The 26,944-nt window shown below is 36.9% G+C and overlaps 3 protein-coding genes across 7 annotated transcripts in view; 2 read left to right on the forward strand and 1 right to left on the reverse strand.

Moving 5' to 3' along the window:
* The window catches only part of sez6l2 (seizure related 6 homolog (mouse)-like 2), a 23,667-nt gene extending 19,460 nt beyond the window's left edge, over positions 1 to 4,207 (reverse strand). The window contains 7 exon segments of the mRNA XM_048208211.1: positions 444 to 578; positions 581 to 635; positions 855 to 991; positions 1,144 to 1,365; positions 1,477 to 1,605; positions 1,730 to 1,808; positions 3,723 to 4,207. Of these exon segments, the coding sequence (XP_048064168.1) occupies positions 444 to 578; positions 581 to 635; positions 855 to 991; positions 1,144 to 1,365; positions 1,477 to 1,605; positions 1,730 to 1,787 (736 nt within the window). The 5' untranslated portion in view covers positions 1,788 to 1,808; positions 3,723 to 4,207.
* asphd1 (aspartate beta-hydroxylase domain containing 1) lies at positions 3,305 to 12,286 on the forward strand. Of its 5 annotated transcripts, XM_048208242.1 has the most exons (8): positions 3,308 to 3,592; positions 6,909 to 7,081; positions 7,177 to 7,252; positions 7,669 to 8,111; positions 8,231 to 8,437; positions 9,788 to 9,995; positions 10,126 to 10,239; positions 11,563 to 12,286. In XM_048208242.1, exons 4-8 carry the CDS (start codon positions 7,686 to 7,688, stop codon positions 11,670 to 11,672), a joined length of 1,065 nt encoding a protein of 354 aa, XP_048064199.1. In that variant the 5' UTR covers positions 3,308 to 3,592; positions 6,909 to 7,081; positions 7,177 to 7,252; positions 7,669 to 7,685; the 3' UTR covers positions 11,673 to 12,286. The 5 variants fall into 5 exon arrangements, 4 of the variants coding, with proteins under 4 accessions (XP_048064209.1, XP_048064199.1, XP_048064190.1 ...); XM_048208233.1 differs by lacking the exon at positions 3,308 to 3,592 and having other exon boundaries at positions 6,323 to 7,081; XM_048208252.1 differs by lacking the exons at positions 6,909 to 7,081; positions 7,177 to 7,252 and having other exon boundaries at positions 3,305 to 3,592.
* A 1,905-nt stretch (positions 12,287 to 14,191) lies between these two features.
* On the forward strand, positions 14,192 to 23,658 carry cabp5b (calcium binding protein 5b). Its single transcript, XM_048208268.1, has 8 exons — positions 14,192 to 15,280; positions 15,574 to 15,711; positions 16,170 to 16,257; positions 17,533 to 17,563; positions 19,248 to 19,391; positions 19,588 to 19,697; positions 19,790 to 19,937; positions 23,265 to 23,658. Exons 3-8 carry the CDS (start codon positions 16,204 to 16,206, stop codon positions 23,291 to 23,293), a joined length of 516 nt encoding a protein of 171 aa, XP_048064225.1. The 5' UTR covers positions 14,192 to 15,280; positions 15,574 to 15,711; positions 16,170 to 16,203; the 3' UTR covers positions 23,294 to 23,658.
* The last annotated feature ends 3,286 nt before the right edge of the window (positions 23,659 to 26,944 follow it).

Genomic DNA, 26,944 nt, shown 5'->3' on the forward strand with positions numbered 1-26,944 from the left:
AAATGTGTTTGTCATTGAATTATTCATTCAAGAGATACACTTTAAAATACATTCAAATAAAAAACAGTTATTTTAAGTTGTGATAATATTTAGCAATATCATTATTTTTATTGTATTTATGATCAGATAAAGCTGCGTTCACATCGTTATTACCTCATAATTCCAACTTGTAAACTGGGAATTTTCTGAGAGGTCTGACTTGCACCACCTGACCACTGCAGATTTATTTAGGCATTGATAGTGTTGCCATAGAAGTGCATAATTTTCATTCCGAGGACTTTAACAGGTCAGAGTAGAATGTCACACGTTGTCATCTCGAAATAACGGTAATTACAACATGGCATGAATGCAGCATAAATACAACCACGGAGACTTATTTTCAAAACATTTAAAAAAATCTTACATACCCCAAATTTTTGAACAATAGTTAAAAGAAAAAATACCTTGATAGTGAAAGCTGAAAACACCATGATTTGCTTGCTTCAGGCTCTTATAGTGGATCTGCACTTGGTTGGTTGAGCTACGAATCACCTGACCTTCGCTCATTAGCGTCTCATTGGCCAAAAGCTCAGGAGCTGTCCACCCAGCTCCAGAATGGTAAGTGACTCCTCCTTGGACAAGTTTACTTTCTTTACCTTCAAGACAGACAGGTGGTGTTACCATAACAACAGCTTATAATGTCGTTCCCTAAGATTGCATCAAGGACAAAGATTCCAGAACTCATTAAAATGACATCGCCCATACAAATGCCAACAAGATGCATCAGCTATGCTAACAGGCAGTAACCATAGTGATCCAGAGAGAGGCTAAAGAGGTTTTCAATGGAAACCTTGGAAACAGTGAGGCTATCACACCTGTATCTCAACCCCATATCCAGGATACACGGTGATGCTGTAGGTGCACTCCAGTGGGGAAAAGGGGGATGAGGATGAGAGCGGATCAGGGGACTCGACTATTCCCTCCATTCCTGACAGGCTGGCATTGCATTGAACTTGAGAGAGACAGTTTAAAAGTTTAAAAGGCAACTTAAAATATTCATTTAGAAATCATTTATGCTCCAAGACCTGTTGAGGGACATTATATGTGAAGTTTAGAGCTTCATAATGAAAATGAATTGCTGTTTTCAACTGTTGCTTATGATACCTGGTGTGTGCACTGTTGTTATTGTTGTTGTAGTAATTAGTGTAGTTGTGGTCTCCTCTTCAGCTGGTGGTGATGTCACCGCACTCCCAAAACCTGATTGGCCTGCATGAGGTGCAGCCGATGAGGTCACTGCTGTAGTGAGGATTCCTGGTGACATCACTGTGGAGGAGGGTTCTGATTCTCTGATGGACGGGACGGCCTGGGTCGGGTTAGTAGTTGTACCTGTGAGTTAAAATCACAGATTTAAATGAAAAATTCAAATTGTGATGACGTCAAACTGGTTCGATATTGAAATTATGCAGTGTGCTGTGTTGTTTTTTAGGCAAGACTGACCTCTGCTATTAGGGGTGTGGCCCAGATACTCCTTACTCAGAAGTGCAGCATGGATGAGTTCTCCCAAGGGGCGGGGACTAGAGGTCACGGTGGGAGGAGCCTCAGTGTCTGATGTCCCTAAAGATGCACCTGAAAAGACCACGGAACTATCAGACTTAGTTTCTTTAAGCTAAAAGATTAATTGTAAAGTGATCAGCATGTATATAATCGCCTTGAGCGAATAGTAATAAACATACAAGTATGTGCACATTACCTGAAGTTAGGTGCAGCAGTGTGACAGACAGTGTCACAGCAAATACTGTGGACACCATTATTTAATATGAGAGGACAGCCTGGGTGCAAGCAAACAAGAGAAAAAAAAAGAAGTAGTAAGAGGTATAGAAGAATAAAAAGGGAAAGATCAAAGTTAAGGAAGACTGTAAGTCAAAGGTTGTGATCTTAAAGAACCCATGAAAGCGTTTTGTGACTTTTCTTTCATGTCTGTTAGATTTGAAGTCACGTGGAAACATGGATATACATAAAAATAAATAAAATTACAGTCTTTGGCTCTTCTGTGAAAACGTACCAAAATAATGATGATGATTTATAATGTTACAAAGACTTCAATCTGAAATAAATGCTGTTCTTTTGAACTTTCTATTCATTAAAGGATCCTGAGAAAAATGTATCACGGTTTCCACAGAAATAATAAGCAGCACAACTGTTTTCAACATTGATAATAATAATATATTGTTTCTTGAGCATCGAAATCAGCATTTGTGACCCTGGACCACAAAACCAGTCATAAGTCACACAGGTATATTTGTAGCAATAGCCAACAACACATTGTATGGGTCAAAATTATCGCCTAAAATCATTAGGATATTAAGTAAAGATCATGTTCCATGAAGATATTTTGTAAATTTCCTACCGTAAATATATCGAAAATGTATTTTTGTGAGTGGATATGTGTTGCTAAGGACTTCATTTAGAAAACTTTAAAGGTGATTTTCTCAATATTTTGATTTTTTTGCACCCTCAGATTCCAGATTTTCAAACAGTTGTATCTCAGCCAAATATTGTCCTATCCTAACAAACCATACATCAATGGAACGATTTATTCAACTTTCAGATGATGTATAAAGTAAAAAAAAAAAAAAAAAAAAAACCTTATGACTGGTTTTGTGGTCCAGGGTCACATGTTACAATGATTTCTGAAGGATCATGTGACACTGAAGACTGGAGTAATGATGCTTAAAATTCAGCTTTGCATCACAGGAATAAATTTTAATCTTAATATATATTAAAATATAAAAGTTATTTTAAATTGTAATAATATTTGACATTATCACAGTTTTACTCTATTTTAATCAAATAAATGCACCTTTGGTGAACATAAGAGACTTTAAAAAACATTAAAAAAAAATGTCAGACTGTCAAACTATTTTATGGGATCTTTAAAGCTAAAGTATTAGTACGAGTTACTTTTGTGAATAGGGTTTTTATGACTGAAATTTAAAATAATTTTTGATGATATCCCGCTAAATAAACTGCAGTTTCTTAATTCAGAGGTTTACAATAAGCAAACTGCAGAAATGCGTCCTCACGTAAAATATCCCCTCAAAGTCATTGGTGCTTTTGCCATATATCAAATATTATTATGGCCCTCGAGGCCTGGCAGTGCACGAGACATATGGACCCCGACGTGCCCACGTTCAGTGATCAATGATGTCACCGCTAACACGAGAGGCAGAGAGCAGGTCTGGGCTGCCAGTGGCCCAGTCACCACTACGAGCCTCATTTAGCATTTACCGCACACACCGATGCTGATTACAAAAACAGGGTTCATAATAGGCTATAAATGACAACAACATGACGATGAAAACATGTTGAGTTTATATTAGGCTACCCACACTTACAGAAATTATATCCACGGTAAAAATATGCGGGCAGATGATGCTGATGCTGACACTGCGGCCAGAGCGTTCAGATAATTTATTCAGACGCTCTTCAAAAACATCTCCTCTTATCCTTACCTATGACGCAAGACGCCCATTCCCCCCCAAAAAAAGCACTAGCAAGCCGTCTAGACTGAAAAAAAAATCCTGCATTTTCTTCTAACGAAAAGCAATACTGGGTAAATATAAATGGTTTACAATGATTTCATGAACGCATCCATTGCATCTTTAAGCAGCTGGCTGTCGCGCGAGGCAACGAGCTCGCGAAAACACCACTGTCTGTCAGAGGGAAACGAAACATATACGCACCCGCAATACGCAGTTTGTCTTTTTTTTTATTCGTCAGGATGAATCCGCTAGGTTTCTTCCCTTGTCCTGGTGATCCTGTGAATATTTCGTGTGTGTTTTTTCTCTAGCACCGCTCTCGCTGCTGCGTTTCTAGCGCGGTCCTCCGTCTCTCGCTCCTCCACCCCCTCCAAAATACCACAACTGGCGCTGCGCGTCAAACGGATTTTAAATAATCATTTGAACGCTCCTGGACCAGTTATTGTCAAACACGGGCGTTCCATTCGAACCCTCGGGAAACAATGTGACGTTTTCAATCCAAGGAAAAATCTGTTTGCCTCCGTTCTTGGTTGTATTTTCTCATTCGTTTATTTTTGTCCGTTTAGGCCTATGGCAGGGATAGCAGGTGAGTGGAACAGGCATAGATGGCAGTTCCTACCCGTATGGTTGGTGCGCGGACTGTCAATTAGCGATGTCCGAGTCGTTTTTGTGAGTCGGATCGTTTTAATGAACCGGTTCACCTATCCGTTCTGAACGATTCATCCTCGAATCAGACTGAGCCTGTCCGAGCACTTCTCGAGTCAACAACAGTCTCACTGTGACGATTTGTCGCGTGGAATAAGACAAGGCTGCCCTGTTTCTCCATATTTATTCTTGTTTGACTCTCAGTTTTTAGCTCTGCATATTTCCAGTTGTAATTTACAAGGTATCACAATTGACAATAGTCAAATTATTATAAGTCAGCTGGCTGATGGCACTACTTTGTTTTTGTATTACGCATCTCAAATCCCTTTAGCTTTAAAATGTGTTGATTCATTTTCCAGAGCTTCGGGTCTCTCTTCAAATAGCCTATCAACAAATGCAATGTCAATTAATATGTTTAATATATGCAGCACCCTTGTGAACAATCAAATTAGATATAGGAATTGTGATTAATAAAGACCCAAAACAAGATGTAAACTAAACTGACCCTTGAATAATGGCAACCCAAAAGGAAACTCAATTCTTGACTGTAAAGAGACTTGTCAATAAGAGAAAGATTACTCTCTGAAGCTGAAGGACTGTCTTGGAGGCTGATAACCCAGGTGAAAAAAAAAAGTAAATTTTTATAATGTACTTAAAGTGCTCTATTTTCGCGCACTAATTTTGTAAAAATTCTTCTTTAGTACTTCTTAAGATAATCTCAAGAATATCTAAGAGTACTCAACTGTGTTATTTTGAGACAGCATGAAATATGAACTAAAATGTGCTTTTAATATACTATCTCTGTATTTAAAAAATATGTTTAGTTATCACTTATAGTACACTATGGGTTCAAATGTACTATAAGTAGTATCTAAATACATTTTTTAAATACAGAGATAGTGTATTAAAAGCACATTTTAGTTCATATTCATGGTGTCTCAAAAGAGCACAATTGAGTACACTTAGATGTTCTTAAGATTATCTTAAGAAGTACTAAAGAAGAATTTTTAGTATATTAAGTACAAAATTAGTGTGCGAAAATAGAGCACTTTAAGTACATTATTGAAATGTACTTTTTTTCACCTGGGAAAGTAACTTAAAAAATTGAAAGCATGTTAAATAATTTTGTTTGGAAAAATTAAATGCACTTTATTAAAAACAGACAGTACTAATATCCGAGTAACGAGCAGAGAACCGATAGAGGAGCATTTTGTAAACCGAGGATTTGATGAAAAATGAAAATAACAGCAGGTGTTGACCCAAACGGTAATGCTGGATCAAAAGTTGTTATCGCAATGTCTTGACTATTTATAATCTATTACACTATTGTATGATGTTTATTACATTAGGTGTACAAACAGCATAATTGGAATATAAAATGCATGCATATGTATTGCATAATAAAACAAACTGGAAACACAGCCATGCCTAAAAAATGTATTTTTTATAAGGATAAGAATTGTTGCAACATACTATGTTCTGTAAAAGTAATTTAATATTAATTTTAAATAATAAAAGCAATGTGGTATAGTATATAATATTACTATTATAAATATTTAATAAATTAATTGTCATGCTAAGTACACACAAACATCATTCATTTGAAACATGTGGGAACTATACTGGAAGCAAAAAACATACCTAATATAATATAAGCTAAGATAGCTGGCTAATCAGGTGTATGCTATGATAGTACGAAAGCTAACTAAAAAAACAGTAAGAACAAGAGCTGCTGTGCAGCCAAAAATTATATCACTGTAAAGCTGCTTTGACACAATCTGCATTGTAAAAAGCGCTAGGCTATATAAATAAAGGTGACTTGACGTATATGAACCATGTAATTTAAAAGACATTAATGGTCATTATAACACATTTTAAACAAGATAAATCTTAACATGATTTTGCAGGAATTATAATCAGGCGCTAAAAATACTATCTATTAAAAGTCTGTTGAACCAATGTAATCACTCAGGGTCTTAAAGGAGACTCGATTCCTGGGGGGACTCGATTTCTCACCACACCTGAATGCATAGTTATATGTTACATAATAAAACCCAGCATACTGAAACTTACTTTTGCAACACACATATAAAACACAGATATATATACGTAATCAGATTCCAAAAAATCAACTTGTAATTAGAGTAAATTAGAGTATTTTTGCTGTGTATCTGTCAAAATAGTACAAGATTATCCTACAATATAGGTGACATCAAATAAGGGTTAGCACAAAAGTAATCTAAATGTAATCCAAAAGTAGTCAGACTACGTTACCAAAAATGTATAATCTAATTTTGTCATGTAATTTGTAATCAGTAACTGATTACAATTCATAAGTAATCTACATACCTATATATATATATATAGCATTTTATCATTACAAACTCCTTTCAGCCTAAATTACTTTTTCTTTATTATTAATGCACACGTTCCAAATGACCTGTTTTTATTAGCTAACTCAAGGCTGCAAACGAAAGAAAAAAACACAACCTAAAAAGAGATTAAATGACAATAAACTTTAGGGCGAAACAGGGAACAGGGTTGGGAAGCGCAGAGCACGCAAATATTTCACGGAGTAATGAAAGTGACCAGGTGTGAATCACTGAACCGTTTCTGGATCCTGTTCAGTGTTCACTGAAACCAACTGTTCGAAAGAACTGATTCTCCACAATAAGTCGGTGTTTGGTTGGTTTGAGGGTGTTTTTGTGTCCATCTCCCTGGCGCCACACTGTGGTTGTACTGCAGTAGCGCAAGACGTAGACGGCGCTCTGCATAGGAGCTGTCCAGCGTCTCGGTGCTGAAACTTGCCCCGGCGGCTCTCGGTTAGCAGCAAGAGGGTTAATAGTATTTCAAAATACAGCTAAACAACCCAGCAACGAGTGACTGGCTGATTCAGATGCGTCAGTACATGGACAAAGGTAATAAAAACATCTTCGGTCTGTTCCGTCAAGAAGGAGGAGTCGTTCTTCCATCCTTACGGAAGCATTGAATGCGGAATTTACTGTATTTGCAGGGCTGCAGATAAACAGAGGAAGGGACGTGGTGAGAACGAAGGGGGAAAGAGAGACTGAGTAAGACGTGGAGAAGTGGTAAGCGAATACAGCACAGCTTCCTATTTAAAGTGTCCGAATGGTAACTTGTAGCCTAATGTTCGGTAAAAGTCGGTTCTTTCCGTCGTCACGCTCTCTCCGGACATCCGTGTGAAATGTTTCAGCAACGTGAGTACTGAGAATGAAAGCGACCACACAAACTGACTGCAGCAGGAATCATTATGCAATAGAGCGAGAGTGAAGCCCTTGATATCTCCGAATTGAGTCATATTCATTACCTGTGGTCAGCTGGATATTAATTATTGTTCATAAACACAGAGGAAGGGAAGTCGTAGCCAAAGTCTATTAATTTTACAGACTGAAGAAAGTCTCATGTAATGAGCACAAGTTCATGAATATCGTGATTATTGAATAATTTCTTTAACAATTCTTTCTTCAATTCTGTCTTGGTGAAGCTCACTCTCTCAGAATTATGTCCTGGTCTCTGGACTTGGTACCGCTTCCCCCATGTGCGCTGTTGGGTGGACCTCCCCTCAGCGGGCTCCTTTGGACCGTCCTGCTCCTCTTCCTCTGGTACTGCTACCGTGTAGGTTCTGACCCACCATCCCACTCCGGAATGCTGAAAAGCAGCTCCAGCCGCTCCTCATTCTCTCGGTCATCCAGCCGTTCCCCGGTCGACCCTGGACACTCTGTCCCTAAAGCATCTGCGGCCATCACTATGGAGTCAGTGGAGGAAGAGGAGGGAACAGAGAGCTACTTGACACCGGTGTTGAGCCATGCTCCGTTCCCTACCGACGCTGCAGCGGGAAGCAGGAAGTTGTATAGAGCACTACAGGAGTATGCCAAACGCTACAGTTGGGCCGGCATGGGGCGAATTCACAAAGGCCTGCGCAATCAGGTCAGAGATGGGAAAAATAGGATAACTTGAGGCTTACTTGCAATTTCTTAAATATTTGTGTTGTAGCTTAAAATTTATGTCACTGCGTGTCCTTCAACTTCTTCCTCACTGCTGTCTAGGCCAGGAACAATGATCGCCCATCTATTCAGAAGCCTCATCTTTTCTACCTCCCAGATGTTCCCAGCATACCTTTCTTTCCCAGGGATGCTCATCGGCATGACATTGAGGTTTTGGAGGCCAGTTATCCCAAAATCCTTGCTGAGTTCCAGGCAGTGTACCAGAGGGGGATTGATACAAAGCTAGGGTGGAGTTACCAAGGACCAAAGGTGACTAAACATATTAGTCTCAATCAGCTATTTTTGAATGTGTCATAGTCACAGATGTAAAAGTTGCAGTAAAATATGTTAAAGGGTTAGTTCACCCAAAAATGAAATTTCTGTCATTAATTACTCACCCTCATGTCGTTCCACACCCGTAAGACCTTCGTTCATCTTTGGAACACAAATTAAGATATTTTTGATGAAATCCAAAAAGTTTCTGATCTCCAAGAGAAAGCAATGTAATTGCTACATTCAAGGTCCAGAAAGGTAGTAAAGACATTGTTAAAATAGTCCACGTGACTGCAGTGGTTCAACCTTAATGTTATGAAGCGGCAAGAATACTTTTTGTGTGCAAAAACGAAACAAAAATAACTTTATTCAACAATTTCTCCTCTTCCCTGTCAGTCTCCTATGCAGTTTACATTGTATACACAGTGTAGCACTTCCTGGTTCTACATCAAAACGGCCGGCTTATTATTGGCCAGCTCCTGCTTCAGCATCACACACATGAGTAGTGCTGCTCACGTGAACAGCATCGACCAATACTGAGCCGGCGTTCTGACATAAACACTGAAGCCTGCACTGTCTATACAACATAAACATGATGAACAAGATGAACGAAGGTCTTATGGTGTGGAACAACATGAGGGTGAGTAATTAATGACAGAAATTCATATTTGGGAGAACTAACCCTTTAATAAGATTTTTATACATCTGCACAAACTATACAATTACAGTTCATCAGAACTGTGCAGTATTGTTCACAGCTGAATTGAGAATGCCTTTTTAAATTCCAGATAGATAGATAGTTGATAGATGGATAGATGGACAGACTGACTGACTGATAGATAGATAGATAGATAGATAGATAGATAGATAGATAGATAGATAGATAGATAGCAATGAACACATCAAAATTGGTTTATAATTCCATGAAAATATCCTCCTTAGTTGCAGTGAAGTTTCTTCAAAGTATATCACTTAGTGTTTCACAGAAAACAACAACAGCAAGTGGGTTTAAAACAACACGGAGGGAGTGAATTGACATTTTTATTTGTAGGTAAACAATCCACTTGTGTTCTGCATCACTCTGCTTCATCCAGCACATTCAACAAGACTCATTCATTCTCTGGCTGCCCTTCTTGGCTTCTCTTAATATCTTCCAATCAATATCTGTACTGCACTGCTGTTAGGGATCTGTTTGCATTCAATTCATCATTCTCTCATAATAATCAGGTTATTAAAATGCTGTGTCTGTTACAAATGAGTTACAAAAGGTTCCCAGCGGGTATATAAAGAAGGAGAATGTGTTGTGTGCATATGCATGTATGTTGAGCTCATGTATTTATCTCTCAGGGCCAGACAGTGTTCCCACTCTATACCGCTGGGGTGTGTGTGGCCAGTAACTGCCGTGCGTGTCCATGTACATACCGAACCCTCCTCTCGCTCAGAACCTTCATCAGCAGTAACTCTCTGGGGTCTGCGGGCTTCTGGCTCTTGGGTCCAGGGGCCACACTGGGAGGGGCCTATGGCCCTACAAACACACGTCTGCGCTGCCATCTGGGTGAGTCACAACACTAAACCACTGAGAAAAACTCTATCTATCTATCTATCTATCTATATACACCAACACTATTTTTTTTTTTTTTTTCATGAAATTCCTGTCCATTGCAATTGCTCTGTCTCTGTGTCAGGTCTTCAGACGCCTGCTCAGTGTGAGCTGGTGGTGGGTGGGGAGCCTCAGTGTTGGTCAGAGGGACACTGCCTCCTTGTGGATGACTCTTTCCTGCATACCATCTCGCATAATGGTCAGAGAACTATATTGTACAAACCCCATTAACCATAATATGCTGAATGACATAAAGCTAAATGGGAAGAGCTGCAACAGATCTATAATCAGCTCACTAAACTACAATAAAGATAATAGACTTTCTGAAGATGAAGAATAGAGGGAAATCTGACTCCTCTCTTTCATAGATCAGAAAACTAAACAGAGTTCTCAGTTATGCAAGAGTTATGTCAGTTATGCTATGCGCTGGGGCACCAGTGGCGGTCTTGGTCCACTTCATGTCATAGATGGGATAAGACATGACCAAAGGGGGGAAAACACTTTTTAAGTATGTTACATATGTGTAAAATGGGATTAGTTGAGTGTTACATAAGCAAAAATCTGAAAGGGCACATGGATAATTTTCATTGAGCATGGTGCTTCATTTTCATTTGTGTGTCAACTGGATCTCAGATGATTCTATTAAAAATAACTAAACAAAATCAAGAAATAAAATAATCACAAATTGTTATTGACATACACTACCATTCAAAGGATTGGGGTTGGTTTATGCTCAACAAGGCTGCATTTTTTATTTATTTTTTTTTTTTCAAAAATACAGTAAAAACAGAAATATTGTGAAATATTATTACAATTTGACATACATGTTTTCTATTTTAATATTTTTTAAAATGTAATTTATTCTTATGATGCCAAAGCTGAATTTTCAGCATCATTACCCAGTCTTCAGTGTCACATGATCCTTCAGAAATCATTTGGTGCTCAAGAAACATGTATTATTATTACTATGTTGAAAACAGTTGTGCTGCTTTTGTAACATTATAAATGTCTTTGCCGTCACTTTTGATCAATATAATGCATCCATGATATATATATGACAATTTAGACAATTTAGTTACATAAGAAATGTCTGAATTTCTTTTGGATTTTTTTGTTGAGACCAGTGTTGGGGGTAACACATACATGTTAAAACATAAAGCATTACTTTCCATAAAAAGTAACTAAGTAAAAAAAAAAGTTTGTTTTTTAGGGAGTAATGCAATATTGTAAAGCGTTACTTTTTAAAGTAACTTTCCCCAACACTGATTGAGACTTTGGCAGCACTAGTCTCTTCTGAATTAGAAATTTGAGACAAAGGACAATTTTATTTTGATTAAAAATTACATGGACTCATGAATTTGTAAAAAATGAGCACGGATTAATCATGTATCATAAATACTGCAATATTCCATCAAAAAATAAGAACTGTCAATTTTGATTTCTTGGTGACTTTAAACCGTAAAGAAACTGAGATACTACAGAGATCTCAGGCGTAACCAACATTTTTCTGTTTGTCCTCTAGGGGGAGCTGAAGATGGTCCCAGAGTTATCTTCAGTGTGGATCTGTGGCATCCTAATGTGGCTGCAGCGGAGAGACAGGCTCTAGACTACATCTTTGCCCCTGAGCAGTAATTCCCAGCAGGATGCACTGGTCAAACTCACTTTATGTCATAGCAAAATGCAGAAAATTGTTGTTGTTTTAAAGTTCGCAAAACATCTTTTGGTTTAGTTGAAAGTTCATACTGAAGGTATTTATGATTAACTACCACATATTTAATGTGTCTCTTTTGAAATGTTTTAGTCAAAGTGTATCATGCAGATCAACAACATATCGACTATGTTGAGCCCTGAGCACACAGATACTGTGATGACACGTGAACAGTTTTCCAACTTCATATCTATATTTGACTTGTGCCTGTCTTGATAATCCCGCGCTCCTGTTCTATCGTTTTTGTGCCTGATTACTCCTCCTGACCTCTCTGATGTATACTGTGATATATGGTTCTCCGTAAATACTGTACTGTACACGCGAATCACGGCTATGCTATAAATCTTGTTTTATTTCATCAGATGCCAATTTATTTTCAGACCTGTGAAGCACACCGAAGACAACATACTGTATATGACCGGACTACTTGCATGCGTCGTGAATTTTGATTGTGTTGCCAACGATGCACTTGATGACTGTCCTGCAAATCAAGTATGTATTCATCTGAGTTAAAATAAACCATTTTGTTAAATTTAAACTCTCTAGTCACTGATGACATCGGAGGGGGAGGAAGTATCGGTTTACATTCACCTTCACACACTCACAGCGGGACAGTTACACTCACTCAGCACCCAATCACAAACCTGGGTTTGGAGGTCTCCTCTGTCAGCAATTTTATCTTCCTGCATTGAACCCTGTGAGAGTAGAAGAACAGAAATGAAAGAGGATAGAATATCATGAAGGGGTAGAGGGATCTGTATACAATCAAAAATGCATGAGAGACAGGGGCAAGATGACGAGACAGACATAAAGAGACACTGCTAGGATAATGTGTTTAAAAATAATCTGTGTGTGATGTAATGTGTGTTAGACAATCTGTTTAGAACTGCCATAATACACCAAAATGGCAAAAAAAAAGATGTAATATATTCTGTTAGATAAATCTTTTTTTTTTTGTATTAAAAAGTGGTTGATATTTCAACAGATGTTATAATCCCACCAGTTAATCTGACAATGTGCTTTAACACCGGATGCTGGACACACACAAAACAAGATTAAGCAGCCATTATACTTTTCACACACACACACACACACACACACAAGCTGAATAAAAGCAGTAATAAAATATGCAGCAGGAAAGACTTTTACAGTATAACATTACAAAAAAAACAAATAAAAAAATCCTGAGAAAAATGCATCACAGTTTCTAGAAAAATATTCAGCATTCTTTTTTTTTTTTCAATGTTTTCAACATTGATAACAATAAGAAACGTTATTTGAGCACCAAATTGCCATTTTAGAATAATTTCTGAAGGATCAGGTGACACTAAAGTAAATTCAGCTTTGCCATCACAGGAATAAATACATTTAACATTAAAAAAAAGAAAACAGTTATTTTAATTTGTTATAATATTTCACAATATTACTGTTTTTAACTGTATATCTGATCAAATAAATGCAGCCTTGATGAGCAGAAGAGACACAAAATCATGAAAAAAAATCTCACTGACCCTAAACTTTTGAATGGTAGCATAATTATAATTATAAATAACATTTAAAGGTGATTATGTTTTTAAAAGATGTAATATAAGTCTGGGGTGTCCCCTGAATGTGTCTGTGAAGTTTCAGCTCAAAATACCCCATAGATTTTTTTTTTATTAACTGCCTATTTTGGGGCATCATTATAGACGCGCCGATTTTATGCTGCGGCCCCTTTAAATCCCGTGCTCTCCGCCCACAGAGCTCGCGCTTGCCTTAAACTGTGCCTTAACAAAGTTTACACAGCTAATATAACCCTCAAAATGGATCTTTACAAAGTGTTCGTCATGCATGCGGAATGTATGCGTCGGATTATGTGAGTATTGTATACTGTTATATTGTTTACTTTGATTTTGAATGAGTTTGATAGTGCTCCGTGGCTAACGGCTAATGCTACACTGTTGGAGAGATTTATAAAGAATGAAGTTGTGTTTATGCATTATACAGACTGCAAGTGTTTAATAATGAAAATAGCGACGGCTCTTGTCTCCGTGAATACAGTAATAAACGATGGTAACTTTAACCACATTTAACAGTACATTAGCAACATGCTAATGAAACATTTAGAAAGACAATTTACAAATATCACTAAAAATATCATGTAATCATGGATCATGTCAGTTATTATTGCTCCATCTGCCATTTTTCGCTATTGTTCTTGCTTGCTTACCTAGTCTGATGATTTGGTTGTGCACATCCAGACGTTAATACTGGCTGCCCTTGTCTAATGCCTTTTATAATGTTGGAAACGTGGGCTGGCATATGCAAATATTGGGGTGTACATATTAATGATCCTGACTGTTACGTAACAGTCGGTGTAATGTTGAGATTCGCCTGTTCGTCGGAGGTCTTTTAAACAAATGAGATTTATATAAGAAGGAGGAAACAATGGAGTTTGAGACTCACTGTATGTCATTTCCATGTACTGAACTCTTGTTATTTAACTATGCCAATATAAATTCAATTTTTCATTCGAGGGCACCTTTAACATTTACATCATTTACTGTAATCTTTCTATATTCATAATTTATCATAAAAATAATTATAAAGATAAGAGACAACCCTACCCCTAAAAACGTTTAGATTTTGTTTGTTTGTTTTTGTTTTTCATTTTTTAATCATGATTTCAGATGCCACATGCACACATTCTCTCTACTCTCTCTCTCTCTCTCTCTCTCTCTGTTTTGAGTCATAGTTTTCTTGGCCTTGTTGTCTTTTTTCCAACACGCTCTTGACCCAAATGTGTTGATTTCGAGAGAGGTGTTTCTATTGTCCTCTCTCACTCTTATCCATAAATTAGTCATTTTATTTTGCCCTGTTTAGTGAGTTTGATTTAACAAAAAAACAGACTGTAACAAATAATTTTGATGTCAAAACATTGTGATCACAATTTTGCCATCAGTCTCCATAGTTACCGTGAGTTTTTATCCTCATAGACATTTCTGTTTATCTATTTGCGTTTCACATCTCGTCTTCAAGCTGTTCAGAGACAGCTATAATGATGTCATTTTTCCTCTTTTATCCACATCCTCTCCAAATATCTTTCCATCTGCTCCTTCTTGTAGATATTTCTCATTCTGTCACATGAGCATTTGATTTTTTTTCTTCTATTCTAATCCTCAGTTCTTCTAATCTCAGTTCCACTATCTTTCTCTCTCTCTGTCTGTGGAATGAATGGCCTGTTAAGCAGTAATCTTAGCAGACAGCACTAGTAATGGTGGTGAGTGCAGAGAGCTCTGGGATTACTGGGCTACTCTTATGCAAACACATTTCAGGATTCATGAAAATGCTTAGCATTAGCAATTTATGTAACAAACAAATCATGTATGTATGCATGCATTGAAATGTACTGACACAGCCAAACACAATGACGCTGTAGTACGTCATTAAATTCAGTCCTTATATAAAACTCATACTGTACACACATGTGGATTTATGATACATTGGCATCTGAAGTAAAAGCAGAACACTACTGCACCGAAGAGCATTTAAGGTAACCTTGTTTTGCGCTTTTGGAAAAAATTATTTAAATGTAATAATATATAGTTGAATAATTTATGAAGATTTTCAGTGCATTACATCTTAATGCAGATTTAAACAACATCCAGAGTATAAAAATCAGAGGGAAAAATTCTAAATAAAAAAAGTCAGTCATTTGCAGTCGCTTTGCCTAGTTCTGCTTAGGAAGCTGTATTTGATTTCTCTCTCGCTCTCCCACTGTCACTTACTCACTCATGCCTTTATTCTCTGACTCGCTCCCTCCCTCTGTATGGTTTAATCATTCAGGAGCTGCTGACTGACAGTGAGAAAGGTTTGCTCTGAACTGAAGAACAGGAGGAAAAGAGAGTTGGCTGACAGAAGCAACACGAAGCAGAACAAAACAAGAGAGGACTGAGCTTCTTCCACTCCTTCCTGTGAGAACAGGTGAGGGAATGAATGTTTGTGTTAGAAACTTCAGAACTGCAATATAAGAGGTTGATTTCTGTGTATACAATTGTTTTATGTGGAAAAAAAAAATTAATATTTCATATATTGAATAATTAGGCACAGGTCTATTTTAATGTTATCGTACTACATATTTTATGCATATTAATTCTGTTAATAAGGTTTTATATAGTAAAATATAAATTATATAAGATGTTTTATTTAAGAAATGCCTCAGAGGAATATGCCAGATTATAATTTATATTTATAACAAATAAATAAATATAGCAAAAATATATATATTTGAAATACCAGCAGTGGCATGTTGAGACGATTCTTACTGCAAACTTGTTATGACAATTTGGTATTATATTTAATAGTTGCAAAGTTACTTTAAATAATGTTTATGTCATCACAATGCAAATTACAGTATATTCAATATTTGAACATTTTTAAAGACACACAGAAGACGTACAGAAGAGGCTGTCAGATATGAGTCTGGGGCCGGCGTGCATTTTCCTAAGAGGATCTAAAAATAAAAACATTGTAAGTCTCTTTGGCTTTTATATATAGTTGTCTCTAGTTATCTATCCATATATATATATATATACAGTCAAACCAAAAATCATTTAGACATTTTTTTATGTTTTTGATTTATTTTTGTAGTGGATGTAGGACAAACTGTGACATATTATACCAAAAAATTCTTCATACAGTGGACTACCAGTAAAATTGATAAAAAAAATTTGGAACCAAAAATTATTCAGACACTTTGACCTGACCATGTTTTGCTTTAGTGTTATCTGACATAATTAAGATTATTTTTTTCTGACACAGTTTAACTCTGAGACCTTGTCATATTTTATTACCATTTTTTTTTAAACTATAGTGAATAAACTGTATTAATGAACGAAATGTTCAAGGTGTCTGAATAAATTTTGGTTTGACTGTATATATATATATATATATATATATATATATATATATCTGTTAAAACCCATCTAGAGTTATATATATCTGAACTGGTCTGTCTACACTCTAAAAAATGCTGGGTTAAAAACAACCCAAGTCGAGTTGAAAATGGACAAACCCAGCGATTGGGTTGTTTTAACCCAGCGATTGGGTTGTTTTAACCCAGCGGTTGGGTTAAATGTTTGCCCAACCTGCTGGGTAGTTTTATTTAAACCAACTATTGTTTAAAAATTGCTATATGGCTAGCTTAAAATGAACCCAAAATTTGGGAAATAAAAAACCAGATTTTAATTAGAGGCAACAATAATAGACAAAAGGTGAATTTTATTAATAAGCCTTAATATAAATGTAATAGTTTAATAGTTTATTAATATAAATGTATTAATAAGCAATAATAAATGTTTAAATAATATTCATTGAACATTAATAAATGGGGTTAATTTTAATTAAGCAATACAGTAATTTTTAAACAATAGTTGAGTTAAATAAAACTACCCAGCAGGTTGGGCAAACATTTAACCCTACCGTTGGGTTAAAACAACCCAATTGCTGGGTTTGTCCATTTTCAACCCAACTTGGGTTGTTTTTAACCCAGCATTTTTTAGAGTGTAGAAGAGGAATGACCTCGCTTATGCTTTTGGATATAAGAGATTAATGAGTGCTTGCAGGAAATATAATGAAATCTATCTGAGAGAGTGAGTTCAAAATCAATGCTAAGACATCAATAACAGAATGTTGCTTACATGAACCTTACATAAAGGTCATGCTCAGTTGTGCTGAATCCAAAAATGTGAGTAAATTTGTAAAAATGATGCACATATAAGGAACCCTAATTGTGCTGTTTTACAGGAGCGTCCGCTCGCTGATGAGGAGATAGACGGTAAGGGCTTTTCTTTGACTGCTTTTACTCTACAATAAAATACAAATTAAATTGTTTTTAAAAACCAAGATTTGAAAATGATATAATTTACATTTAACAGAGTCACTGATTATTTATTGAAAATGAATTAAGGTGTCTGCTTCAGAGATAAAATGTGCTATTTGTTATGTGCTTTGATGTGCTGAATTCAACTATGACAATTAAAACAACTGATTGGCTACTGTTTCCAAGACATTTAAGCTTTTACCTTTTACGTCTATGTACTGTATATTGTGTAGATAGTACCTGTCACCTGTCCTGTTTATGAAACACTTTAAAAATCAGCAAAAGCCTTTAAAAATGAATCAAAAGGCAAAAAAAACTATTAAGTACATAGTTTACTCCTGTTCAGTGTCTACTCAGCAATTCTTGGCTTGTCTATATTCATTAAATGGAGCATCTCTTGTCACTATCCAGCAATAGCATGCAAGCATTGATGGGTCCATTTAAAGTTACGATTACGAGGCATCTCTGCTCACTAAACAGAACAGAAATTTGCCCCTTTGCAAACAGCCCTGCAGAGTTTAGCTTCAACCCTAATTAAACACGCCTGATCCGGCTCATCAAGTCCTTCAGGCTTATTTGAAAACTACAGGTATGTGTGTAGGAACTGAACTTTGCAGGGCTGTGGCCCTCTAGGAACTGAGTTTTACACCCCTGCAGTATGATTTCTAGAGCTGATATAGGGAAATTCATTCAGCAGTGTGATGTAGGCATCATCCATAATTTCTGTTTAACATGATGCAATTCATATCATGTTTGGTGTAATACAGCTTCAGATTGCATCACTCATTGTTCTTCCTAAAAAGCAAGTATGTTTACACCCAGTCATAGATTTCTCAAAGATGTATTTTAGTCATTTCTGGTTTAATGTGAGATCCCTTCCCTTTATAACTCACTTATCCTCCGCCATTCCCAAGTCAAGGGTCGAATTTAGGCTACTGAGTCTGACCAATAGCTTATCTTGAAAACTAGAGCCAATCAACAATTTTAAGCATAATTTTCATTCTCAGTGACCCCTAATTATTCAATTTTGAGTACATGTATTTCAGAAGCATTTTGGCTGTAAATTAGTGTTATTTAGTTTATTAAACTGACTATTTCTTTTCTAATGTTCACTGTTTCATTTACATAACCAGATTGCATAACCTTACAGAATAAAATGGATGCAAACCAGCTGTGAAATGCCAGATGCCAACGCAATTCAATGAACAGTCAATAAATCTGAGAGTACCACTGAAACTGCTTCTATTTTATAATCTTATCTAATTTAATGTAACGTTTGCATTGTTAATACAAGTTATATTTTCATCAATTAAAGTGAAAAAATCAACATGAATAGTATTTGGTTTGTCCTCTTTTGCTTTAATGACAGAAGCACGTCAGCATCTTGAGCTTCAAAAGAGGAGAGAACATTGCTATCTGATCATACATGGTCAAATGATCAATGTTTCAGATTTACTTATTTTGATTAGTAACTTTTCTTAGCCAAAAATTGTTAAAAGTCCTACACCTTATATGTATATATAAGGGTTTCTAGGTTTAAATGAAATAACGATAATAAATCCAAGACTCTTCAATGTATTTAAAGAGTTTGTCATGTACCCAAAACTCTGGTAATTAAATTGTCTTGTGTGTGTTGCAGAGCTGCGCGAGGCGTTCGCCGAGTTTGATAAGGATAAGGATGGTCTGATCAGCTGTAAAGATCTGGGCAACCTGATGAGGACGATGGGCTACATGCCCACTGAGATGGAACTGCTTGAACTTAGCCAGAACATCAACATGAAACGTAAGACATTTGTCCTCTTCCCCTCTCGGCTTCACATATGTGCTAGCAGCTGTTTTGAGATTTGATGCACATCCAGTCAAACACTGAAACACTGTAGATTAATCTCTTAATCCATGGATGTTCCATCTATTTATTTCTCATGTGTTGATCACATAGATTTCTGCTCATCTTTATTCTCTATATGCCTCTTTTTCAGTTGGAGGAAGTGTAGATTTTCAGGATTTTGTTGACCTCATGGCCCCAAAGCTTCTGGCAGAAACAGCTGGAATGATCGGACTGAAAGAGTTGAAAGATGCATTTAAAGAGGTAAAGAAATATACATTTATTTATTTCAATCTGCCAAACATATTTCCAATTAAAAGCATAAATGAGTGTAATCTTTCTATATATTTGTCTAGTTTGACATGGACGGTGACGGCTCTATCACCACCGAAGAGCTGAGGCATGCAATGCTAAAGCTGCTAGGTGAAAACACAAACAGGAAGGAAATAGAAGCCGTGGTCCGAGAAGCAGACAACAATGGAGACGGAACCGTTGATTTTGAGGGTAAAATAGATTCATATTTCAACAAATAATAATGTAGACGGCATTTTTTTTTTTCAACAAAGGTCTAATTTAGCAGTGTCCATTGTCCATACAATTCGAAGCTATTTCCTCTTGTTTTTCTGCTGTCATTTTGTCAATGCTGCTTGTTTTCAAACTTTTTAGTAACAAACAGAAACTGTGAGTGTTAATATCAGTGGTGGACAGAGTACACAAATCAAGTACTTGAGTAGCTACTCCAGTAATAGTATTAATTAGGCCTGCTCCTTTTCAATTTTGCTTGAGTAAAAGTACAAAGTACTAGTTTTTAATGTACGTTTTAAGTATTAAAACTAAAAGTTAGCCTGCTAGATATGTTTATTTGTTTAAAGGGGACATAACATGAAAATCTGACTTTTTTCATGTTTAAGTGCTATAATCTTGTCCCTGGTGCATCTACCAACCCAGAAAACGTGAAAAAGGACAATCCAGTAACTTTGTTTTGGTAAGCCTTTCTCTGCAAGCATGTAAAAAACGAGCTGCTAAGATTTCGCTCCCTTAGTGACGTAGGAGGGGAATCTTATTATAATATTACCGCCCCTTAATCTGCATGTTTCCACCCATGGCGCCATCATTTTGTTTTCGTAAGAGACAACGGTGTACCAGTTCTAACGCCATGGCAAAACACGCAACTAAGGGGGTGAGGCCATGTTGGGCTGCTTTAGACAAAAGGAAGAAAACAGAAACATCCAGATGCATTCTGAAAGTTGTAACTTCCTCCTGAGTCTCTCCATCAGTGTCTGACTCCGGTTTGAACAATGTAAGGCTGATGCCATTACTGACAATCGTAATTTTGGCTGCGTGAGATTCTCCAGCTTTGTTGTTGTTGAGTAACTGAAGCACGAGCTGTTAAAGCTCCGCCCTCTTCTGGAAAGCTGGCCCGGAGCAGCAGCTCATTTGCATTTAAAGGGGCACACACAAAAACTGTGTGTTTTTGCTCACACCCAAATAGGGGCAAATTTGACAAGCTATAATAAATTATCTGTGGGGTATTTTTAAATTCGACACATTCTGGGGACACCAGAGACTTATATTACATCTTGTGAAAAGGGGCATAATAGGTCCCCTTTAAATAGCTCACCCTTTTACAGCAAATTTACTTCACAAACAACTGATGGTCGGTTGATTTTCTTTTACAATAATGAATGAAGATTTGGCATTAGTAACATGCATTGAGGATCTCCCGTTTTCAGCTCACTTTGAGTCGCACTTGTGAATTCAGTGAATTGTTAAAAGGGACCTGTTATGCCCCTGTTCACAAGATATAATATAAGTCTCTGGTGTCCCCAGAACATGTCTGTGAAGTTTCAGCTCAAAATACCCCACAGATCATTTATTAGAGCTTGTAAAATTTGCCCCATTTGGGTGTGAGCAAAAACATGCTTTTTTTGTGCGTGTCAATTTAAATGCAAATGAGCTGCAGCTCCCGGCCCCCTTTCCAGAAGAGGGCGGAGCTTTAACAGCTCTTGCTTCCAGTAGCCCCTCACTGCAGAACACACAAGATCCAGGGGTGGAGACGGGTAGGTTTAGATCCAGGGGTGGAGACGGGTAGGTTTAGATCCAGGGGTGGAGACGGGTAGGTTTAGATCCAGGGGGTGGAGATGGGTAGGTTAAGGGATATGTAAAGTGGGAGGAGTTGGATCTAGATCCAGGGGGTGCAGACGGGTAGGTTTAGATCCAGGGGGTGGAGACGGGTAGGTTTAGATCCAGGGGGTGGAGACGGGTAGGTTTAGATCCAGGGGTGGAGACGGGTAGGTTTAGATCCAGGGGGTGGAGATGGGTAGGTTAAGGGATATGTAAAGTGGGAGGAGTTGGATCTAGATCCAGGGGGTGCAGACGGGTAGGTTTAGATCCAGGGGGTGGAGACGGGTAGGTTTAGATCCAGGGGTGGAGACGGGTAGGTTTAGATCCAGGGGGTGGAGATGGGTAGGTTAAGGGATATGTAAAGTGGGAGGAGTTGGATCTAGATCCAGGGGGTGCAGACGGGTAGGTTTAGATCCAGGGGGTGGAGATGGGTAGGTTTAGGGATATGTAAAGTGGGAGGAGTTGGATCTAGATCCAGGGGGTGCAGACGGGTAGGTTTAGATCAGGGGTGGAGGGGGGTGGAGACGGGTAGGTTTAGATCCAGGGGTGGAGATGGGTAGGTTTAGGGATATGTAAAGTGGGAGGAGTTGGATCTAGATCCAACCTCGCCCCCTGGATCTCGTGTTCTGCAGTGAGGACCATCTCCGTACTTTGGTTACTTAACAACAACAAAGCTGGAGAATCTCACGCAGCCAAAATGAGGATTGTCAGTAACGGTGTCCAGCCTAACATCGTTCAAACCGGCGTCAGACACTGATGGAGAGACTCAGGAAGAAGTTAAGACTTTTAGAATGCAACTAGATGTTTCTGAATGGTTAATGGATAAATGTATGTAGTTCCTGCGGAGTTACGGACGGTAATATTATAATAAGATCCCCTTCCTATGTCACAAGGGAAGCAAAATCTGAACGGCTCATTTTTTCACATGCTTGCAGAGATAGGCTTGCCAAACCATAGTTACTGGGTTGTTCTAGTTTAGCATTTCCACACATCTATAATACACACAGATCTATAGTAGAACCTTTTCACATGCGGAAATTCATGCAAAGGGATCTTTAAACACCATATGCTGGACTGACCTTGTGCAGTAATTACTGAAGCTTTGAGAATGTTCTTTAATATATTAACATTGCAGCCTACAGCTGCACTTTCATTCACAGTAGGTCCAGAGGAAACAGCGGGTCATGGATGTATAAAGTGACCATTTTAGCTCAAACCTGCCATGAGCACATGCTCTCACGTGTCTCACCACACGAAAACATCCAATGACAGCAAGTGTGATCAAATGAGAGGTCAAGAATGGGCTCATTATGAACCCTGATACTAGAACTAGCTATTTGTTCTTTAAATTTCTTGATCAGTATTTTTTATATTTAAAAATATTTCCATTTATCATAAACGGAAACCATTATATATGGTTATTTTTTCTTTTGGAAAAGAGATTTTAATCTCATAATATAATATAATATAATATAATATAATATAATATAATATGTAGAATATCTATATATAAAATATATAAGAATTCATAGAAAATGCAAATATGATGCTGACTGATGGGAAATGAGAACTAAAGATATCAATAACGCATTTTAGGTTGTTGATAGTTATTATGGACTGGATACTATAAAAACAATCTCACTTTATATCAGTTTTAACTCTAGTTAAAACTTTTGCTTTGCTTTTTTTCCCCTCTCTCTCCTTTAGAATTTGTCAAAATGATGTCTAAAAATTGAGAATATACCTGAGACATTAAAGAAGGCCTGAGAAAAATCATTCCAGAGAGGAAAACATCTGCATCAGAGACTCAGTCAGACGGTCAATAAAGTCACTGACTACAGTACTATGCATATGGGAAAAGTATTTTATACTACTTTGTTTATGTATTTATATATGTATTTGCTTTGTTGTTACATGACCTCAAACACTGAATCCTCAAACTCTGTAAAAGATAATAATGTCATATATTAATATTATGTAACACATATTTCAGTGTATGTCTGATATATATGTTCAGAAGAGGATTTTGTCTTTCATTGGACATGCATACTTGAACTTTTGGCATAAAACCAAGTTAAAAAGTCTCTCGGACTGTTATTATTTTTGCATTAGTGTGTATGTCCTGATATTGTTGTAATTTGATCATCTAGGCTTTAGTTAAGCTCATCAGTGAAAAGGACATCAGAAAACTGGACCACAGTCTATCCTCTCTCTAATTCTGTATTGCATTAGTGTGTGTCTGTACATTTTTACACATATACATTTTAAACAGAAAGAGCATTACATCAGTGAATATTATGAAAGAAATGGTCTGCCATAATCTGCCTGTAATATCTGGAAGCAAATTCAATCAACATTTACCTGAATTAATGTAGCGGCCACTTCTACCAAAGCAACTTACAAGTAAGAGTGATACAAACAAATGATGACATGAGACAGTGTACTGACTTAGATAGAAAAAACTTAGATGACTGAAAGCTTTTTTTAGTGAGTAGACACCCCTCCAAATCATTGAATTCAGTTGTTCAGGTATATAAAATAGGCATGCAGACTGCTTCTACAAACATTTGTGAAAGAATGGGTCAGTGAATTCAAGCGTGGTACCGTGATAGGTTGCCACCTGTGCAATAAGTCCATTCGTGAAATTTCCTCATACTAAACATCCCATGGTCAGCTGTTAGTGGTATCATAACCAGAGGTGGGTAGTAACGAAGTACATTTATTCGTTACATTTACTTGAGTATTTTTTTGGAGAATTTGTACTTTTTATTGTAGATTTAAATGTGGGTACTTTAACTTGAGTACATTTCTAATGAAAAATCTGTACTTTTACTTAGCTATGTTGGGCGACGTTCCTCTCGTTACTTTATTTTAATGCAATGCATGTTAAGAAATGTGTCGTTTATTCCAAGCGCGCTCGTTCAAAGAGTCGATTCTGTTCAAAGACTTGATCAAACAAGTTGGGAAAACTGGCCCTGTCCCAAATGGCACACTTCATGTGCACTTTCGGACTTGTGGACTTACAATGGCCACTGCGTGCACATGTCCGTTAAGTCCACAAGACCGTAGGGTGTTCCATTCGTCATTTAAGCTTAAAGAAGGGTGCTCGTGAGCGCCCCCTTTGCGGCTGCTACTGTATGTGCCCTCGATGAGCACTTCTGCTGAGCCCGCAAGACTGTGAGCTACGCAGAGGACTTTACCCGCCAGTCAAAGCGGCATTACGTCATGAAAGCGGAAGACCGTGAGGTGTTTAGAGTGCCATTTGGGACAGGGCCAGAGTCTAAATTGGTTAGCGAATCAGTTTGAATGATTTGTTCAGTTCCTGCACGCACTGAATCATCTGAAGCGGTTTCTCACTCGGCGTGTGTTGGATGGCGGTGGCCCTCCAGTCAATTAAAAGCAAATCTGCAAAGGCATCCTATGGTTTGCCAGCGATGAAGATCTTTATTAGTTGAACTGCAGGAGGACAGAAATTATTTTTTAATAGAATTTCTTGGTAAAGACTGGTACAGTTAACACAGCAATGTGAAAAAATCTCAAGTAACCTAAAATGTGCTTAATTTAGTGACTAAACTGCTTGTTTTCAAAAATATGATTTAATATATCACTAAGTTACACTGTAAAAAATAAAATTTACGGTAAAAAAAATGGCAGCTGTGGTTGCCAGAACTTTACCGTAAAAAATACAGTAGCAATGTAAAAAAAATCTGTTAAATTTACGGTAAAATAACGTATTTCATTAACTGATATAATGTAAATTTACCAACCTAATGAAGTACTAATATCTGTTTTGTACCTTTATAATACACTGACAACCACCAAACACAGTGGTGATAAGAGTCACAAGCCAAAGTTCATCACAAGCATCTTTTCCACAAGCTGAGAAGGACAATACTAATATATAGAAGGTGCACACAGTGTCATTCACACACACACTAAACACCATCATGGTAACATGCATGAAATTTTAAAAATGCAATAAACATTAATTTAACAACATTAGATGTAACATAAAACCCTAATGTACATAACTGATTAGAAAAAAATGAGAAAAACTAAGAAGAAACAGAGTTATTTCAACAAAAATATATCAAATGTGAAGTGTCACGCAGGGAATTGTGGGAATGTCAATTTACGGTTTTTCACTGTAAATTTTACAATTAATTGTTATTTTTCACTTCCAAAAACTGTGAATTTAACGGTATTTTACCGTAAAATTACATTAAATGTACCGTTAGATCTATTACAGTTATTCACCGTATATAGTCCGGAAACTTTCTGTAAACCAATTAACAGTTTTTCACCGCAGCATTTTTACAGTCTTTCACTGTTAAAATCACGGTCATTTTTTACAGTGTACATCAAGGGTCAAATAAAATAGAAATGGCACATTAAAGTTAAAAGTTAAAATTGAATGATGAAACCATTGTTTTGTGTGTGTTTACGTTCATTGTACAGGTCGAATATAAAGTATGTTTTTGCTCAGGTGGCCAAAATGTGCGCTCAACAGAGAAAAGTTTTGCTTAGCAAGAAAAAAAATTAGAGGGAACATTGTACACAAGATGATATTTCAAATAAACGCTGTTCTTTTGAACTTTCTATTCAAGAATCCTGAAAAAAAAAAAAAGCTGTACACAAATATTTTGTACAATTGTACACAACGTTTCTTGAGCATCAAATCATCATGTAGAATGATTTCTGAAGGATCATGTGACACTGAAGACTGCAGTAATGATGCTGAAAATTCAGCTTTGCCATCACAGGAATAAATTACATTTTAAAATATTTAAAAAAAACCAGTTATTTTAAATTGTAATAATATTTCACAATATTACTGCTTTTACTTTTTTTTTTTTTTTACTGTACTCTGCATTAAATGTAGCCTTGGTGAGCAGATGAAACTTCTTTTAAAAACATTCAAATTACCCATCCCAAACGTTTGAGCGGTAGTATGTATATATATATATATGCCAAAACATTATGACCAGTCGCAGTTGAAGCAAATAGCGTTGATCATAGGCCACATATTAATGTCTGCATATTAAGATTATATGGTAAGCAATTCTCGTAAATAATGGGTTGGATGTAGGAGAAATGGGCAGGAATAAAGATCTGAGCGACTTTGACAAGGGCCAAATTGACTACTATAGGAAAAAAAATACTATGGTTGTCAATGGTAGTGAGATCTGCTTGGTTACTGACATTCTTCCAAATATCTAAATTGAAACTGAGTAAATTATGACAGAATTGTAACTTTTGGGTGAACTATCCTTTTAAATAACATCCATGACTTTTCAGTCAGACTAAAGTTGATCATGCTTTTCTTCATGATCATGCACATCTGCTCAGCTCACACTTCTCTGGCTGGTTTGCTAAGTCTGTGCTAC

Source organism: Megalobrama amblycephala, linkage group LG1, assembly GCF_018812025.1.
Source record: "Megalobrama amblycephala isolate DHTTF-2021 linkage group LG1, ASM1881202v1, whole genome shotgun sequence".
Taxonomy (NCBI): domain Eukaryota; kingdom Metazoa; phylum Chordata; class Actinopteri; order Cypriniformes; family Xenocyprididae; genus Megalobrama; species Megalobrama amblycephala.

Coding starts and splice junctions, on each gene's coding strand:
- asphd1 (XM_048208224.1), top strand. Junction 8,112..8,230: donor ACAAAGGCCTGCGCAATCAG/GTCAGAGATGGG, acceptor ACTGCTGTCTAG/GCCAGGAACAATGATCGCCC. Junction 8,438..9,787: donor GGAGTTACCAAGGACCAAAG/GTGACTAAACAT, acceptor TTTATCTCTCAG/GGCCAGACAGTGTTCCCACT.
- cabp5b (XM_048208268.1), top strand. CDS start 16,204: ATGAGTCTGGGGCCGGCGTGCATTTTCCTAAGAGGATCTAAAAATAAA. Junction 16,258..17,532: donor GATCTAAAAATAAAAACATT/GTAAGTCTCTTT, acceptor GCTGTTTTACAG/GAGCGTCCGCTCGCTGATGA. Junction 19,938..23,264: donor CGGAACCGTTGATTTTGAGG/GTAAAATAGATT, acceptor TCTCTCCTTTAG/AATTTGTCAAAATGATGTCT.